At 52.5% G+C, this 16,610-nt stretch overlaps 1 protein-coding gene across 1 annotated transcript in view; it reads left to right on the forward strand.

Annotated features, from left to right (window-relative positions):
• Positions 1–16,610, forward strand: part of LOC119618631 (acetyl-coenzyme A synthetase 2-like, mitochondrial) — a 55,631-nt gene that overhangs the window by 36,795 nt on the left and 2,226 nt on the right. Inside the window, 10 exon segments of the mRNA XM_073008288.1 lie at positions 2,085–2,260; positions 2,632–2,784; positions 4,157–4,304; positions 5,541–5,678; positions 10,514–10,606; positions 11,679–11,791; positions 12,088–12,214; positions 12,924–13,051; positions 13,199–13,262; positions 16,453–16,571. Coding sequence (XP_072864389.1) covers positions 2,085–2,260; positions 2,632–2,784; positions 4,157–4,304; positions 5,541–5,678; positions 10,514–10,606; positions 11,679–11,791; positions 12,088–12,214; positions 12,924–13,051; positions 13,199–13,262; positions 16,453–16,571 — 1,259 coding nt within the window.

Genomic DNA, 16,610 nt, shown 5'->3' on the forward strand with positions numbered 1-16,610 from the left:
CGACCCTAATCCCACAGTCGCGTGGAACTGAGTTCTGCCAACCACTGAATGAGCCTGGAGGTGGATGTTTCCCCAGAGCCACCACATAGGAGCCAGCTCTATCCTTGACTTTGGCCTTGCGAGACTCTAAGCAGAGAACCCTGCCAAGCCTGTCCAGACAACAGAACTGTGAGCTAAAAATGAGTGTTCCGAGCCACTGAGTTTGTGTTATTTGTTATGGAAGTAGCAGAAAATGAACGCAGATGCTGGTGCCTGCTCAAATCCAGGGAGGGAAAGTCAAATCCTCCCAGAGTGACACGTGGTTCCTGCCAGCACCCATGCTGTGACCCAGCCTTGGAAGGCACCAGTGGGCCAGACATGCTTATGGTGCTCAGAAGCTCCTGGGTACCTCCTGGAGGCCTCTCATGGAGAGCCTGTTGGGCAGGGAGGCCCTGGACAGGTGCGAGTCAGGAGCGAGGTGTGTGCCTTGGGAGGCAGGGAAGGAACTGCCTGCTGTGTAGTGTGATTTCAGGATGTTGCACGGGCTGTGGTCACTGTTTCATGAAAGATCCTCATCCCCATGAGCTTTCTTTGTCTCCCATCCCCTTGAGAAAGGTTCATTCCTTCCTGCTGGAGCATCTCCCTTCCTCGCTTACAGGGGGCTTGCCTGGACCAACCCCTACTCGGGGATGTAGGTCTGGAAAGTCTCTGATAGGCTCCACCCAACTGACTTGGTTTCCCCAGGTGAGCTATCACTGAAGCTTGCAGGGCAAAGAGTGTGTGTAGCCATGGCTCTTGGTGCCAGGCAGGGGTGGCTGCACAAGGGCAGCCTAGAGTATCTCTCTGACCCCTGGATGGTCCTGTGTGTGCTGCAGAATTCTCAGGGAACTTTCATGGCCGTGACATCTCCAGGGCTCTCAGGAGGAGAAAGGGTGGGCATGTTGCGCAAAAGTGCTTTCAGATTTATTTAGGTAGGACTCTCCCAAAGGGAACATTGAGACCAGAGTCTGTCTTGGAAGTGTGGTAGGGCAGTGTTGAGTGAGGCCACAGAGGGTGACCGGAGATTCATCTGCAGAGAGGCTCTGGACAGGAATGTGGCACACATGCCTCAAATGGCTCCATGCAAAGGGTGGGGAGTTGCAGGATTTGTACCCCAACTATTGAGAGTCATTGGTCGAGGGTTCCCAAGCACTTCTGTCCATAGCTCTGCAAGAGGCCTTTGGTGCAAAATGAGTGAAAGGCCTGAGGGGTGTGGGTGAGGCCCTGCCAGTCAGGATCACAGCTGGACATTTGTCCCAGGCTCTTCCTGAGGGGCTGTGTAGTAACCCCCTGCAGCTGTGATCCCTCTGGGGATCCCACACGGGGGAACAGCATGGCGGACACCTCCTTTTCCTGGGGTCTCGAGGTCCATTGTGTGTGCACCCCTCTTCCCTGCTCTGGGCCTCCCCCTAGGTTAACCATGGAAGCTAGGGTCCTCCTGGCTTCCCCCTGGGCCTGGCTGAGCACCATTGGTCATTGAAGAGCAGGTGTGGGATCAGGAGGGCCTTCTCCTGAAGGTGAGGAGGGCAAGCAGCTCCCAATCATCCACTGGGGTGTAGTTTCTGATCTCTGGACAGTGAAGGCTCTTGACCCACACACGTCACTCTAGACAGGGCCTGGCCACATGGGACACCTTTGGGCTTGGCCTCTGTTTGTCCAACTTTCTTGGTCTCTGCTTCTCGGTGTTTCTCTGTCACCTTGATTGCTGCAGGTGGCATGATGGCCCCTTTCCTGGGGTTTGCTCCTGGGCAGACAGGAGAGAAAGGTGGAAGTCTGGTTGGCAAATTGTCTTTATGCTGCTGACTCAAGGAGGAAGAGTTGAGCTTCAAAGTGATTTATCTCTGGCTCCTTCCCCTTAGCCTCAGAACTGGACAAAGGCCTGGTGCTTCTTCATGGCACACAAAGGCTGGAGAGCAGACAGCTCCACACTTTTTCCATCGAGTCTTTTACTCAAGATGGGACTGAGTTTCTCACAGTCCTAGGCCTGGATGTTCTATGTGAGTCAGAGCTATGAGGGCCAAAGTCGGGAGGAGACTGATCAGAAATGTCTGTGTTGTCTCTGTTAGCCAAGTGCAGGGTGGTTATCACCTTCAACCAAGGACTCCGGGGTGGGTGCGTGATGGAGCTGAAGAAAATAGTGGATGAGGCTGTGAAGCACTGCCCCACCGTGCAGCGTGTCCTGGTGGCTCACAGGACAGACAACAAGGTCCACATGGGGGATCTGGACGTCCCGCTGGAGCAGGTAGGTTACCTCACTTTGCATAGTTTGAGGAGGGGTCATATCAAGTTAGTTAGCTCTGAGACTTCTTGGGTTGTAGTTCTCAATTTGGGTTCCCTAGAGGTGCCCAGGTTTCCTCTGTGGTATTTGGTGAGCTTGAGTACTGTCTGGGAAGATAAAACTCCAATATGACAGGGAGGTTGGAACACTTACTGTAACACAAATGATTGCACCCACCCTTTTGTTTTGTGTCCTTTCCACATTTGGAATTGAACTTGGACAGGTCAGAGCAGGTGAATTCTGAATCCCGTGTGCGGAGTCCTGCTGTGGAGGGGGAGTGGTGCTCTCAGAGGCTGAGTGCCCTCGGTGGGCTCTTTGTTTCTTGTCCCTTCCAGGAAATGGCCAAGGAAGACCCTGTATGCGTCCCAGAGAGCATGGGCAGCGAGGACGTGCTCTTCATGCTGTACACCTCAGGGAGCACTGGAATGCCCAAGGGCATTGTCCATACCCAGGCAGGCTACCTGCTCTATGCCGCCCTGACCCACAAGGTACAGGCCTGTGCGGGGTGGTGCTGGGCCCTCGGCAGGGCTCCAGGCAGGGGCAGGGCCAGAAGTCCTCCTGCTGCAGAGCGAGGCCTGTAGGTGTGAGAGGTCAGTGTTTCTTCCTGTCCTATTTGGGGCAGGGCCCCTCGAGTCTCCCCACCCCACAGCTCCTCAGGGCCCTGGCTGCCTCGAGCCCCCCCTGCACTGTCTAGAAACTCCCAGAGAATCTGACCATGTAACGTGGCAGCAGGACACTAAGGGCCACTCACCCAAAGATTTTTTAAAACTCTTTTTAGGACAGATACAGAAAACCACCCAAATTAAATGTGTGGCTTAATGAATTATTATAAAGCAAATGCCACTTTGATCAAGAGGTGAAAAGGCCACCTGTTTCTCAGAAGCCCCTTCCAGGCCCATGTGGCTGCAGCCCCATCCAATGTGTCCTGATGCGTCTTGCGCCCCTGCCCTGTGTTTTTCTTTTGATAGTTTTGTGGCTCGTATGTGTGTCCATGGGCACTGTAGCTTACCGTTGCCCATTAAAATATGTATTTTTTCTTTATGGAGTCTCACTCTGTTGTGCAGGTTGGAGTGCAGTGGTGTGATCTCAGCTCACTGCAATCTTCATTTCCTGGGTTCAAGTGACTCTCCTGTCTCAGCTTTCTGAGTAGCTGAAATTACAGGCACCTGCCACCACACCCTGCTAAATTTTTTTTGTAGTTTTAGTAGAGACAGTGTTTTGCCATGTTGGCCAGGCTGGTCTCGAACTCCTGACCTCAAGTGATCCGCCCGCCTTGGCCACTCCAAATGTTGGAATTATAGGTGTGAGCCACTGAGTCCGGCCTAAAATATTGTTGATTTGTCTTTTAAGTCCTTTTAAGCCTATGCTCCCCCGTTTCCTTACACTTGGCCATTATCGTGTCCAGCCATTTTTCTCTGGTGTCCTTTAGTCTGGGTTGTGCCTGTTGTCCCTCTGCCCTCTGTGTTTCCTGCATATGGGCAGTTGGATCCTGAGATGGGATCAGGCTCCAGTGAGCTGCTGTGGAAGAATAAAGGGGATTCGGATGTCTGTCCTCTCATGCTTCTCGAAGCTGATGATGCTTGATGCCATTCTTGGCCTTTTTGACTTTTATTTTTTGTAGTTCTTAAGGGGTTTAAAAAATCGTGGCATAAGGCAATGCAAAAAGGTGTCCACGTGTTAAACATACAACTAGACGGACTCTGCAGTGTTCCCACCTGTCCTGCTGCTGGAGGCCGTTTGATGAGCCAGCTGCCTCTCACAGCTGTGGCCTGCAGCATATGCATGCTGATTTCCTAGTGACCTGGTGAACATGGTGGAGTGGGGGGACAAGCTCCTGATGCTCCCTTCCTGTCTCTGCAGCTTGTGTTTGACCACCGGCCAGGTGACATCTTCGGCTGTGTGGCTGACATTGGCTGGATTACAGGACACAGCTACGTGGTGTATGGGCCTCTCTGCAATGGAGCCACCAGTGTCCTTTTTGAGAGCACCCCAGTTTACCCCAATGCTGGTAAGGATGGTGAACCCTGTTTGGGACCCCATGCTGGTGTCAGGAGAGAGAGCCTGAGGCTTGAGGCTTGTGGAGAGGTTCATGGAAGGGGGACACCTGGGCTCTGGTGAGGGTGTGGCTCTCCAGGTCCTGCTGTCGAGATGCCCGGTGGGGCCAGGCACCGGGTCTTCAGAAAGATCCGACGGGCAGCAGCAGGGAGTGTGACTTGGCGCTGGAGGACATCTCAAGGCCCCTGCTCCTGTAGTCCTGCCCTCTGACTTAAACTGCCGGCCTCGGGCCATCACTTTGGTATCCTTCTCACCTCTAGGCTGCCTGCCCAGATCCAGCCCTTTCTCGAGGCTAGGACCAGCTGCCTGCCTCTTCTGTTTCCCAAGCCCTGCCCCTTGAACTTTCAGGGCCATCTCTCAGACCATGTTATGCATGGCCTAGAACCATCTCCATTACATTGAGATCACTTTGAAAACAAGGTGAAGTCTGGCTCCCTTGGGCATCGTCCTCCCACACAGCAGTGTCTTCAAATACCTGCTTTAATGTAAGAAGACCATGGTGGCTCTGCCCAAAGGCTCCTGCCACAGCGTTCCATGGCGCTGACAACTGTGCATGAACTGTGTTATCACCTCCCAGTGCTCCATCCCTGCCTTTGGGGTCTGGGTGTGCTCAAGGAAGAAGTTGTGGGGGCAAGACCAGGGATTAAGGGCCATGGCCCAGGTGCTGTCTCAGGCCACCACTTCAGCCCCTGGAAGCTCAGTGTCCCATGTGGAGGGGATGGTGTGGGTGGTGGGTTTACAGGAATCAGGGGTGTGCATGCTGGGCATATGGCCCTGCTCCCTGGGACACACACAGTGGCAGCTCTGCTGTCATGAGGGGAAGCCCCAGTCACCACTTTAGAGCCCATGTAAGTGTGACCGAGTGAAAGCTCTGTGTTAATGCTCCACGGGTTATTAAATCCACATAGTATCGCCTTGAACTAGGCCATCACCCTAAGCCAGGTGAAGACTGTTCCTGAATATGCCACCCATGGATCTGGGGAGTGCTGGGAGGAGACCAGCCATTGGAGACTTGTCCTATGGGGCTTCTTTCTGTCTTTCACTGGTGGGGGGGTTGGGAGGGATCCTTTTTATATGGACATATGCACGTCTGCACATGCCCAGCACTCGGGAAGTCTTGGCTGATCTCTAAGTTTAAAGTAGATCATGTCAGCTCTCCTGCTGACAGTGAATTTCGGCCTTTCTGTAGGTCGGTACTGGGAGACAGTAGAGAGGTTGAAGATCAATCAGTTCTATGGCGCTCCAACGGCTGTCCGGCTGTTGCTGAAATACGGTGATGCTTGGGTGAAGAAGTACGATCGCTCCTCCCTGCGGACCCTGGGGTCAGGTGAGTGGCCTGCCCTGCAGCAGGAGAGGGTGCACTTGCCTTAGACCCTCAGAGCCAATACGCGCTTCAGCAGGACTTCAGTCATGAAGCTGCCCGGCTTTGTATGTGTGAATTCATGCAACGCCAGACTGGATCTGGTAGAAAGCACCTCTTCCCACCTATAAGCCCCTCCCCAGAGCTGGCAGCAGTTACCAGTCTGGGGAAAAACATTCTAGACATTTTCTGTGCCATCGTTTCTGTGCCCAATTTCTGTAGCTTAATCTTCATTAGGAATACTTACCCACTCAATAAGTTAAGGGCCAAGTCATTTCTTTAGTGGCTGCATGGGATTTAATTTTGTAACTTAGCTGGGTGTGGTGGCAAAGGCTGAGGTGGGAGGATTGCTTGAGCCCAGGAGTTTCAGGCTGCAGTGAACTAGGATTGCACCACTGCGCTCCAGCCTGGTGACAGAGTGAGACTCAGTCTTCTAAATAGTAATAATAATAATAATAGTATAACTACAGTTTGCTAAACACTGCCCCGTTGTTAGACCTTTTGATTGTCTCCAAGTCCATGGAGTGGATACCATCCTGTGCTTTTGCCCTGCTGCTACTGTAGATGTTTCCAGGCAGAGAGTTCAAAGCTTAGGCCTATTGGTAATGTTGATAGATATTGCCAGGTCATGTGGAAACATTTTGGAAAGGTGACGGTGGCATGGTTTCGACAGTGTCGGCGGTGTCTGTCTTTCGGGCTGGTGCTGGGAGGGACTGGGTGCTGGTGACTGCTGTTCCCTCTCCTGTCCCTGCCACATTTCATGTCTGCCTTTACATGTGTGGTCACGTGTGGTCAGCCACCTGCTTGGTGGCTTTTCACTGGGGAAGCATGCAGGGCAGTGACCACGGAAGAGTGTCCCATTCTGCCACATGCATCCTTGGGAAGGGAGTGCGGTGAACATGTGATTCTGCTACTGCTGGGTGACCACGAGGCCATGCGGGCATCTGGGCCACAGGTTGAGAGGCACTGCAGCTGGGGCTGTGCCCTGCAGAGTTCACCACTTGTTCTCAAATGTGAGATGGGGATGAGACCTACCTGCAGGGTGGTGAGGATGCCACAGAGGGTCAGATGTGAGCCTTAGTGTAATGTTTAGCATGGAGATGATTAACGGGGAGAGCTCCTGAGGAATAGCAGGCATCCAATGACTCCTCCTCCTCTTTTCCCTTATTTTCCCCTTAATAGTAAAAACCTTCTTTCCTCAAAGAGCTTTCTAGATTAAAAAGCAGGAGGGGTTGAATACTATTAATAAGAGCAAATATGTATTAAATGCCTTTATCTTCACATCCTTTGAGCAAAGAGCAGATGTTGCTTCGCATTACAGAGGAGGAAGAGGAGGCACAGAGAGGTCAGCGAACCTGCCCAAGGTCACTCAGCAAGTAGGGCACCCTATGCTGAACCCAGTACCTGGTTCTAGAGTCAGTAAAACTCACTCTGCCCCCCACCTGATTGATGGGCTCTAGGCACCCACCCTGTACCCTCAGCAGGTCCTAGGGTCCTGGCTCACTCTGCTTCCCTTGCCATACTGTCCCTCCACCTCTCAGAAAGAGCATGGAGCTCCTTTCCAGATGGTGTGTCTTGGTTTGCTTTGTGCTGCTGTAATAGAATACCCTGAAACTGGATGATTTATAATGAACAGAGATTTATTGGTTCACGTTTCTGGAGGCTGGGAAGTCCACATCAAGGTGCTGGCATCTGGTGAGGGCCTTCATGCTGCATTGTCCTATGGTGGAAGGGCAAAGAGAGAGTGAGAGAGAGCAAGAGGAAGTTGAACTCACCCTTTTATAATGGCACCAATCCCACTCATGAGGGTAGAAGCCTCTTGGCATAATCACCTCATAAAGGTTCCACCTCTTAATACTGTTACAATGGCAATTACATTTCAACATGAGATTTGGAAGGGACAAACATTGAAACCACAGCAAGTGGTGAGTTTGGGTGGTCTCTCTTGGCATGCTGGAGCTGGGCTTGAGAGGCCTGTGTGATTCTGACTGCCCGGGCCATACAGTGCTTGGGAACTGGGAACAAACAGTGGGGTGGTCAGGGCCATAAACACTCTCCCAGATTCTCTAGGTGTTGTCAGCAGGGCCACATGAGTGGGCCCTAGGCATTAGGTGGGGACAGGGCTGAAGGCCAAGATTTGGTTTTCCAGATACACTCATGGGATTTGTCTGCTGAAGGAAGATTCACGGGGTCCAGTGACAAGGGGTACCACACTAAGTGCATTTCAGGAAGGGGTGTGCTCTGGCAGCTGCATTAGAGTGTGATGTGTATCCCAGCAGCCTCTGTCCCCACAGACCTGGAACACCTCTGAGCCAGGGGGCCAGCCCCCAGCATAGGCTCAGCTGGGTTTTTTGTATTTAGCTGGTCAATAGGCACATTCCTTTTCCTGTTGCATAACTGGTTCTAGCCGCAGAACCCTGCGGGAGGCCAGGTGCTAATCACACACCTCGTTGTGCTGCTCTTGGTATACAATGCTGGCAGGCAGCACGGCGTCCTGTGATGTCTTGCACCTGAGGCTCCCAGCACCTTGGAGCAGTGCTGGGGGTCAGTGTGTTCCACACCTTGGCCAGGGCCAGCACTGTGCTGGCACACTTGTCAGTGCAATTCCAGAGCCCAGACCCATTCCAGGCAGCTAGGATCAGCCCTCACAACACTGAGTCATCAGAATCCCACTTACTCAAGACCCTCCCCGTAGAAGTGTATTTCTCAAAGCTTTTTTAAACTTTCAATTTCATAAGTAATACATGGATAAGCTCTTGTGAAAAGAAGAAATTGGAGCATTGAACTTAAAGCTGATGTCCTTAGGAGCTGGGCGTGGGGGTACAAGCCTGTAGTCCTGGCTACTTGGGAGACTGAGATGGGAGGAGCCTTGAGCCCCGGAGGTCAAGATTGCAGTGAGCCATGATTGTGCCACTGCACTCCAGTCCAGGCAACAGAGCGAGATCCTTGTCTCTCTAAAAAAAAAAAAAAAAAAAAAAAAAGCTAAGATTTTCCCTGACGTCTGCTCCAGGTGTTGTTTCTCCTGTGCCTTCGGTTCCGTCTCCGCAATTCGGTTCCTGTAGTGGATTGCGGCTCTGTTAAATGATGTTTTCTTTAACACCAAAGTCACCACACTGTGCTATTATGCTGTAATGTTTGTTTTAAGATCGTAGAATCTGCATTTCTCTACATGGATCTGCCCTGCTGTGGGGATTGCCCTGGCTCGTGTGGTCACATCGCCGTGGCTGGGTGCAGGCTGTCGCAGTCTCCCAGCATGTCCACCAGTGCTGCAGGGCATCTCCCTGCCCCTTGTGGATGTTCTGAGTGCAGGTGTGACACATAAGACACTGAGCCGCCCATGTGGCCAGCACTGATCATGCAGCACTGACTCGGGGGCCGCTGCCGGGACAGGCTGTGGGCTGTGAGTGGTCCTGAGCAAGGGGCAAACACCAGCACGAGAATATTTCAGTGTTTTAGTGACAGCGCGTCTAGCCTGGAGAGTTCTGGCTGAGTGCTGGCCTGGTGTGGAAATGTCATAAGGTAGACACTGAGAGTGCTAGGGTGTATGTGTATCTTTTTCCTTTCTATTGAGATATAATGTATACTAAAGGATACAGATGTTAAGTGTTCAACTTGAGAGATGTTTACATGTATAAGTGCTACAGAAATTCCCAGTCCCCAGAGGCCCCCTTATGGCTCCTGCCAGTCACGGGAGTTACCTGAGCCGTGACCACAGTGTGGCCTGCATCACCACGGACAGATGTGGCTGCACTTGAACCTCAGTTGGGTGGGATCACACAGCACACCCCTCCCTTTCTCAGCATCGTGCCTCAGACTCATCCATGCCGCCGTGGGTCGTGGAGGTTCGCCATCTTCTTTGCAGTGTGGCGTTCCTCTGCAGGAGCGTGCCATGTTGTATTTAGCCACCTACTCCTGAGGGATGTGTGTGGTTTCTGGCATGAGCAGAGCTGCTGAGGACACCCTTTACATGGCCACTTCTGGTGGCATCTGCAGTCATTTCTGTGGGGTGTACGTCAGGGGTCATGTTTTGAGGTGTTCCGCCGTAGTAGATTCTGCCCCAAGCAGTTGCTCAAAGTAGTAGTATTGGATGTATGGAGTTTTAAATGTTAAGAGAAACATCCAGATTGCTCCCCAAAATTGCTGAACCACACTACCCTCCTATTGGTGTCTGTGAAATCCTGTTTTCCCCACATTCTTGCTGGCTTTTTGATTTTCAACCATCTAATGATAAAAATACGTCACAGTCATGTGCATTTCTTTGATGACCATAAATATGATATGTCTCACTGGAGTTTCAGGTCTCCTTGTATGTTCTTCAAAAAAAAAAAAAAAAAAAAAAATTACAGAGCTGTTTTCTCCTTAAAAATCTTTTCATTTGGCTGGCCACGGTGGCTCACACCTGTAACCCCAGCACTTTGGGGAGGCCAAGGCCGGCAGATCACCTGAGGTCAAGAGTTCGAGAACAGCCTGGCCAACATGGTGAAACCCTATCTCTGCTAAAAATACAAAAAATTAGCCGGCTGTGGTGGCAGGCACCTGTAATCCCAGCTACTCAGGAAGCTGAGGCAGGAGAATTGCTTGAACCTGGGAGGTGGAGGTTGCAGTGAGCCAAGATCACGCCACTCTACTCCATCCTGGGTGACAGAGTGAGACTCAGTCTCAAAAAACAAAACAAAACAAAAACCAAACCAAACCAAACAAAACGAAACAAAAAAAGAAAAACAGAATAAACCAAAACTTACTTTTGGTTTCAGGTTTATTTGCAGCCTGTTAACATCTTTTTCTTTCCTGTGTGGTTTCAGTGGGAGAGCCCATCAACTGTGAGGCCTGGGAGTGGCTTCACAGGGTGGTGGGGGACAGCAGGTGCACGCTGGTGGACACCTGGTGGCAGACAGGTGAGGAGGCCTGGGGAACAGGTTCCAGCCTAAGTGCTGGGTCTGTAGGGTCGGGTGTGAGGCTGGGACTGGGGTCCGAGCTCTCAACAGCAGGTGCAACAGAAGACACGTCAACGCCCGAGACTGCGGAAACCCTGGGGGCTAGAGTGAGGGAACTCAGAGGTCGCCTGGCTGCTGTTTCCCAGCTATGGGCCCTCATGTCACGACTTCTCTGAGCCTCGGTTTCCTCCTTTGTGAGGTGGGGGTGCCCCCCACAGGCCTGGGTGAGGGTGAACTGAGGCGACACAGCCCAGCTTGCTGCCCAAGGCCTGGTGTGCAGCAGGAGCTCAAGGGCCGTGTCCCTTCCAAGTGCCCCTTTCTGAACAGGGGAACATCTGATGAGACAGGCCCTATCTTCTAAGGAAGCATGAGTCTAAATTTAAATTTTAGTGAGAAAAGGAATTTTTCCTGTGACATTTTGTTTGGATTTGTCCCCCCTTCTCTTGGGTATCTGACTTATTAGGATGCTTGGGGAGAGAGACCACCACAGATGTAATGAATGTAACTATCTGAGGGCTCATCCTCAGGCCAGAAAATGAGATGTTCCCATGGGACAGTCCCATCCATTTGGGAAAACCTGGGGCAGAGATTCTCTAGCTGAGTCCCTGGGGCATTTCCCTGGTAGAGGCGAGTGCCAGAGAAAAAATGTGATGGCAGGATTTGAGGGCATCTTTTTTCGTTGCTGGGTTCCTGTCGAACAGGCGCTGGCCCAGAAGCAATTCTTTTTCCCCCGTCTTCATGTGCAAGTGGGTGGGCTCTGCCCTTTCCTACTTCAAGCAAGGCCCTGACATGGCGAGGGGGCCTGTACCTGGCTGTGGGACGCCAGAGCTCCTGGGGCTGAGGCCAGCTTGGGGCTCCTTCTCATATCCGCAGTGGAGGGCACCAGACTCACATCTGGTTTGCCTCAAAGATCGTTGTGCCCCTGAGGCATTTCCTTGCCCACAATAGGGACAGCCCCACCCACCCCCCACTCTGGATACGCATATCCCTGGGTCCGGGCCGATCTTGCATTTCTTCCTTGTCATACCTGCAGAAACGGGTGGCATCTGCATCGCACCACGGCCCTCGGAAGAAGGGGTGGAAATCCTCCCTGGCATGGCGATGAGGCCCTTCTTTGGCATCGTCCCCGTCCTCATGGATGAGAAGGTGTGTATGGGCCTTCCCCACATGGGGGCCATGTGCTTGCCCTCCCTCATCCCTGCCTGCCCAGCCCAGCTCCCTCCTGTGTGCCCAGGTCTGTACCTGGCAGGAGGCTGCTGACCTCACAGCGTTCACTGCACTGGTATCATGCACTGGCTAGCGGCCACACAGGTGGCTTGGGGCCCTCCTCGGGGCAAAGGGGAGAGCTATGGACAGCTCCCTTGAGGGCAGGGCTTGTCATTTTTTGGCACACTTGTCACCCAGAGCCTGCCCTCTCTCACGTGCATGTCTGGGGTCTACAGGGCAGCGTCGTGGAGGGCAGCAACATCTCCGGGGCCCTGTGCATCTCTCAGGCCTGGCCGGGCATGGCCAGGACCATCTATGGCGACCACCAGCGATTTGTGGACGCCTACTTCAAGGCCTACCCAGGTGAGCAGGCTGTCAGGGACCCTCTCATTCCTTTTCAGCTGACTGCTGGAATCTTATTCTCAGAAACCATTTTTCATAGGATTTGAGTGCAGCGTAGCACAGTGGCCAGGAATAGGCGCTCCTGAGGCCAGAATTTGACTCCGACCCCCTCTCCCTTTGCTGTACCTCCCTGGCTTTCCTTATCTTGACAGTGGGCGTGATTCCCTGCTCGGGGACTTTCTTGGGGCTACTTAGGTGTGGGTGTGAAGTCCTGCCCTACAGCCAGGCCCGTGGTAGGATCCTGTTAGCTACTGGGGAGGGAGGGTGGAGAAGTACCTTAGAAGACTGTCACCAAGGCTGGGAGTTTTCTTCTAGTTTACTTTTATTTTTTCCTAGTTTTCCTTTTTGTCCTTGGGTTGGAAATTTATATGAATGCTATCTCCTCTGTCTTGTTGGAACCAGTCATTTTCAGTCTCAAGCTTGTAAACAAGACTCAGTGTTTTGGAGAAGCGTCTTGGAAGTGCTGCTTGTATACCTTCTGCTCCCCGAAGTCTCGATGTCTTGGAGCCACCTGCCCATGCTCTAGAACATAGGGAAGCATCAGAGTTGCAAGGAGGGCCGATGGGCGAGACTGCAGCCGTGTGCTGGGCTGCAGAGCTTCATGCTTAGTGAGGTGGGGACATGGGTCCTGGCTCAGGGTTCCTGGTGCTGAATTTCTCTGCTGGTGCAGGCTATTACTTCACTGGAGACGGGGCTCACGGAACTGAGGGCGGCTATTACCAGATCACAGGGCGGATGGATGATGTCATCAACATCAGTGGCCACCGGCTGGGGACCGCAGAGATTGAAGACGCCATCGTGAGCACAGGCTGGGCCTCCCCCTTCACTCCTGCACCTCCATGATGCCCCTATGGGCCTGCAAGTCGGGGTGGGAGTCCCTGGTCCGAGTCACTTCTAGCACCAGGGGCTGCCACATTTTGTCATTTTGTTCTCTGTTGTACACAGGCCGACCACCCTGCAGTGCCAGAAAGTGCTGTCATTGGCTATCCCCACGACATCAAAGGAGAAGGTGAATGTCCTAGAGAAGAGCTCCTCCCTGATTGCTGACCCCACGCCCATTATGGGCATCTCTGTACGAGGAGCAGACTCTGGAGAGTGGGGTGATAGGGGATACTATGGGCCAAGCTCTCGGTGTTCTTCTCTCTCAAGTGGAAACTGCAGGGACGAGGCTGAACAGCACTTGTGTTCGGTCAGGTTTCTGAAATGCCCTGGTTCTGCTGTCCTTCCAGGACACGCATCCACAGTGGCCATGACCCACTTGGGCTTGGCTAAGCTTGGCAGGTTTCCCCGTCTGTCTATGGTTTATCTGGTGGAGACATCACCCAGCCCTGTTACAGGGAGTTTATGAGAAAATGTCCAGCCTCATGTGTCCTCACGGGCTTGGTCATCGCACTCAAGCCAGCTCTGCAGCCACCACGCGTGTGTGCTGGAGTGTGCTGCTCTGGAGCATGCAGGCTGTGTGCTGCCCTGGGACTCTTTGGACAAATCTGACCTGTGGTTCCCACTGCACAGCGCCATGCCGGGGGAATGCAGAATGAGGGACTAGAATGGTCTTCTTTACCAAGGCCATGCTTTGTTTCGAGTCTGCCAGCTTCTCGGTGTCTGGGTCTGGGAAGGGGCGGGAGCACCCAGGTGTTGCAATGCCAGGTCCATCCAGGCACACTGTCTGGCCTGGCGTGACCTGGACACACACAGATCCAATGCCAGGGCACTGCTGGGCAGACTGGCTTCTCCCACCCTGCCCAGTGGCCTGGGGTCCGGCTTGTCCTCCCGCTGGGAGGCCACCCTGTGTAAGAGTGTGTCCCAGATGTCACCTGCCTCCCTGTACTTCTATGTGTCGTTGTTCCATTATTTACTTAAATGCTTTCTTTAAATTGACCCATTGCAAGATTGAGAATTTGTTTCAGTGCTTTACAAACAGCATTTTCAGTTGCCATGAAAAGACTGTGCTGGTAAGGCTGGGATGTGGGAGAGAGCTGGTAGGGACCCCTGCCCGGTGACGTCCACATGTGATCAGGGGGGTCAGAGAGGACGGAGATGAGGACAGTTTCTCAGGTGTTTCTAGGATAACTTAGTGCTCAAACCTCGCTCTGACAGGAGCCTGGGCCCCTCCTCTGGGTACTCCTGCATTTCACATCTCTGGGCTGGGGATCCACAGGGCACTGGGGTGTCCTGGGATTGGAAAGCCGCATCTATGTCTGAGTCCAGTGGCTGAGCCAGTACTCCCTGGGGACACTGAGAGGGGTCCGTGCATGGTCCACTGTGTCTGGGGGCTCAGAAACCCCTGTATTGAACTCCATAAAGTAAGTGCAAGATCAAGGAAAGGACAGTGGAAGTGGCCTTTAGACAAACATTTGGGCATCGCAATCACTGTTTTTCATAGGGCAGCTTAGCCTTAGGTCTGTTGGGGTGGTGTTGGGGCATAGTCTGCTGTGGATGCTGCTGCCCAGGGCACGTTCTGCATGTGTGGAGCTATTGCAAGTCTGGTGTTGCCAGGCTTCTTAATGTCTGCCAGATGTGTGGGGAGAATTTGTGTATCATGGGTATGATGATTTTCCTGATTTCTAATGAATTTGTGTATCGATTCTATAGTTATGAAGAGCTGACAAACAGCTCTTGATTGGCTGTAAAGCCACCTGTGAGTATCGTGTATTTGTCCCCACTCTCTCTGTTTTGCACCAGCTCTGAAAAAGGGCAGCCCCTGGTAGACCCAGCAAGCCTCTGGTGCTGCTGGCCAAGCTCTTGTCTCTCTTGTCTCCAGTGTCCTGAGCCTTGCCTGCCTCCTCCTGGCTCTTAACTGGCTCCTCCACCCATGTGGAGGGTTTCCTCCCTCCAGCACCATCCTCAGAACTCCATAGCCCAGGCCCACTTCTGATCCCATATCAATGACCAAGATGAGAAAAACAGTGTTCTTTCCCTCAAAGACCTAACAACCTAGTGGGGTGGCAGCAGGGGGACTGACAGCTGTTCCCGCACAGCATGTGCCATAAACTAGATTCATGGGTAAAGGCTTCACAGAGCAGGAGGTGGCTGAATTGCGTCTTGAGGGATGAATGGGAGTTTGCCACATGGATATGGGAAGGCCTTTCAGGCAAAGGCTGTAGATCTTTACAGATCATAGCTTGTTCGGAAAACCAATCATCCATTCATGCACTAAACAACCATGTGTTGAGCACCTCCTGTGTTCCAGGCATGGTTCTAGATGCTGCGGACACAGCAGTGAGTGAGAAGGTCTCTGCCCCCATAGAGCTAGCATGCTGGAGGGGTCGAGAGTAGAAGAGAGAGACAGACAAAGAGCAAGAAAGATGATCACTGAGGAAACGACACAGTTAATTAGGTGCTACATGCCAGGGGAAGAATGGGTGAAAGTGGCATGGTGCTGGGGCAGATGAGCAGTAGGAGAGCCACACATATATAGAAACTTCGTGGGAGAGACAGAGCACCTTACAGGCCAGTGGGGACGGGCAGGCTGTCAGGGATGGCACTGGGACAAGCGACTCTTTATATGGAAAGCAATCAAATTAGATCCCTCTTCACATCCTGGAACATCCTTCCTGGAACATGCCAGGTACTGAAAAACGAAACCTAGTATTTGTGCTAAAATGTGGGCTGGCCAGTGCTGCCCAGCAGAACTCTCAGCTGCCCCATGTCTGTGTTGTCCAGGGTGGCAGCCTCTGGCTGTGCATGGTGCTAAATGGCATTTGAAGTGTGACTCATGCAGCCGGGGAGCTGCTGATTTAATTGAACTGAAATAGCCACCCTGGCCCATGGTACCATGTTGCACACACGCCCCCAAAGGCTGTTGGTGCCCACTTGCTGTGCATCTGTGCACCTTCTCATGGAAGTCTCATTCTATCAAACCACATTATGGGTTATTTCACAGATAAGGACACAGAGTGGGGAGGTCCCACGTCCCAGGTCACACACAGTTAGTCAGCATTAGAGTTGAGATGCCAAGCTCTTAGCCACACATGTGCACTCACCTGGAACATCTGTGGAGCTGTTAGAATCGCTGCCACTTTTCGTGAAACTGAAGTGCATCTTTGGGTTTGCAACTAAAGAAACCAGCTGCTACAATGTCCCTAACATAGAATTCAAAAGCCCTTTGGATTTCTGGCAGTCTGTACATAGCACCCTGCTTCGGGAGTTGGCTCATTGTCTAGTATTTAATACATCCCCAAACTTGACTTTATTTTCAGCTGCCTTTGCCTTCATTGTGGTGAAAGATAGTGTAGGTGACTCAGATGTGGTGGTGTAGGAGCTCAAGTCCATGGTGGCCACCAAGATTGCCAAATATGCTGTGCCTGATGAGATCCTGGTGAGTGGGCCTCCCACAAAGGTGGGGCTGTGCTGCTGT

The sequence above is a fragment of the Chlorocebus sabaeus genome, chromosome 2 (assembly GCF_047675955.1).
Source record: "Chlorocebus sabaeus isolate Y175 chromosome 2, mChlSab1.0.hap1, whole genome shotgun sequence".
Lineage (NCBI taxonomy): Eukaryota > Metazoa > Chordata > Mammalia > Primates > Cercopithecidae > Chlorocebus > Chlorocebus sabaeus.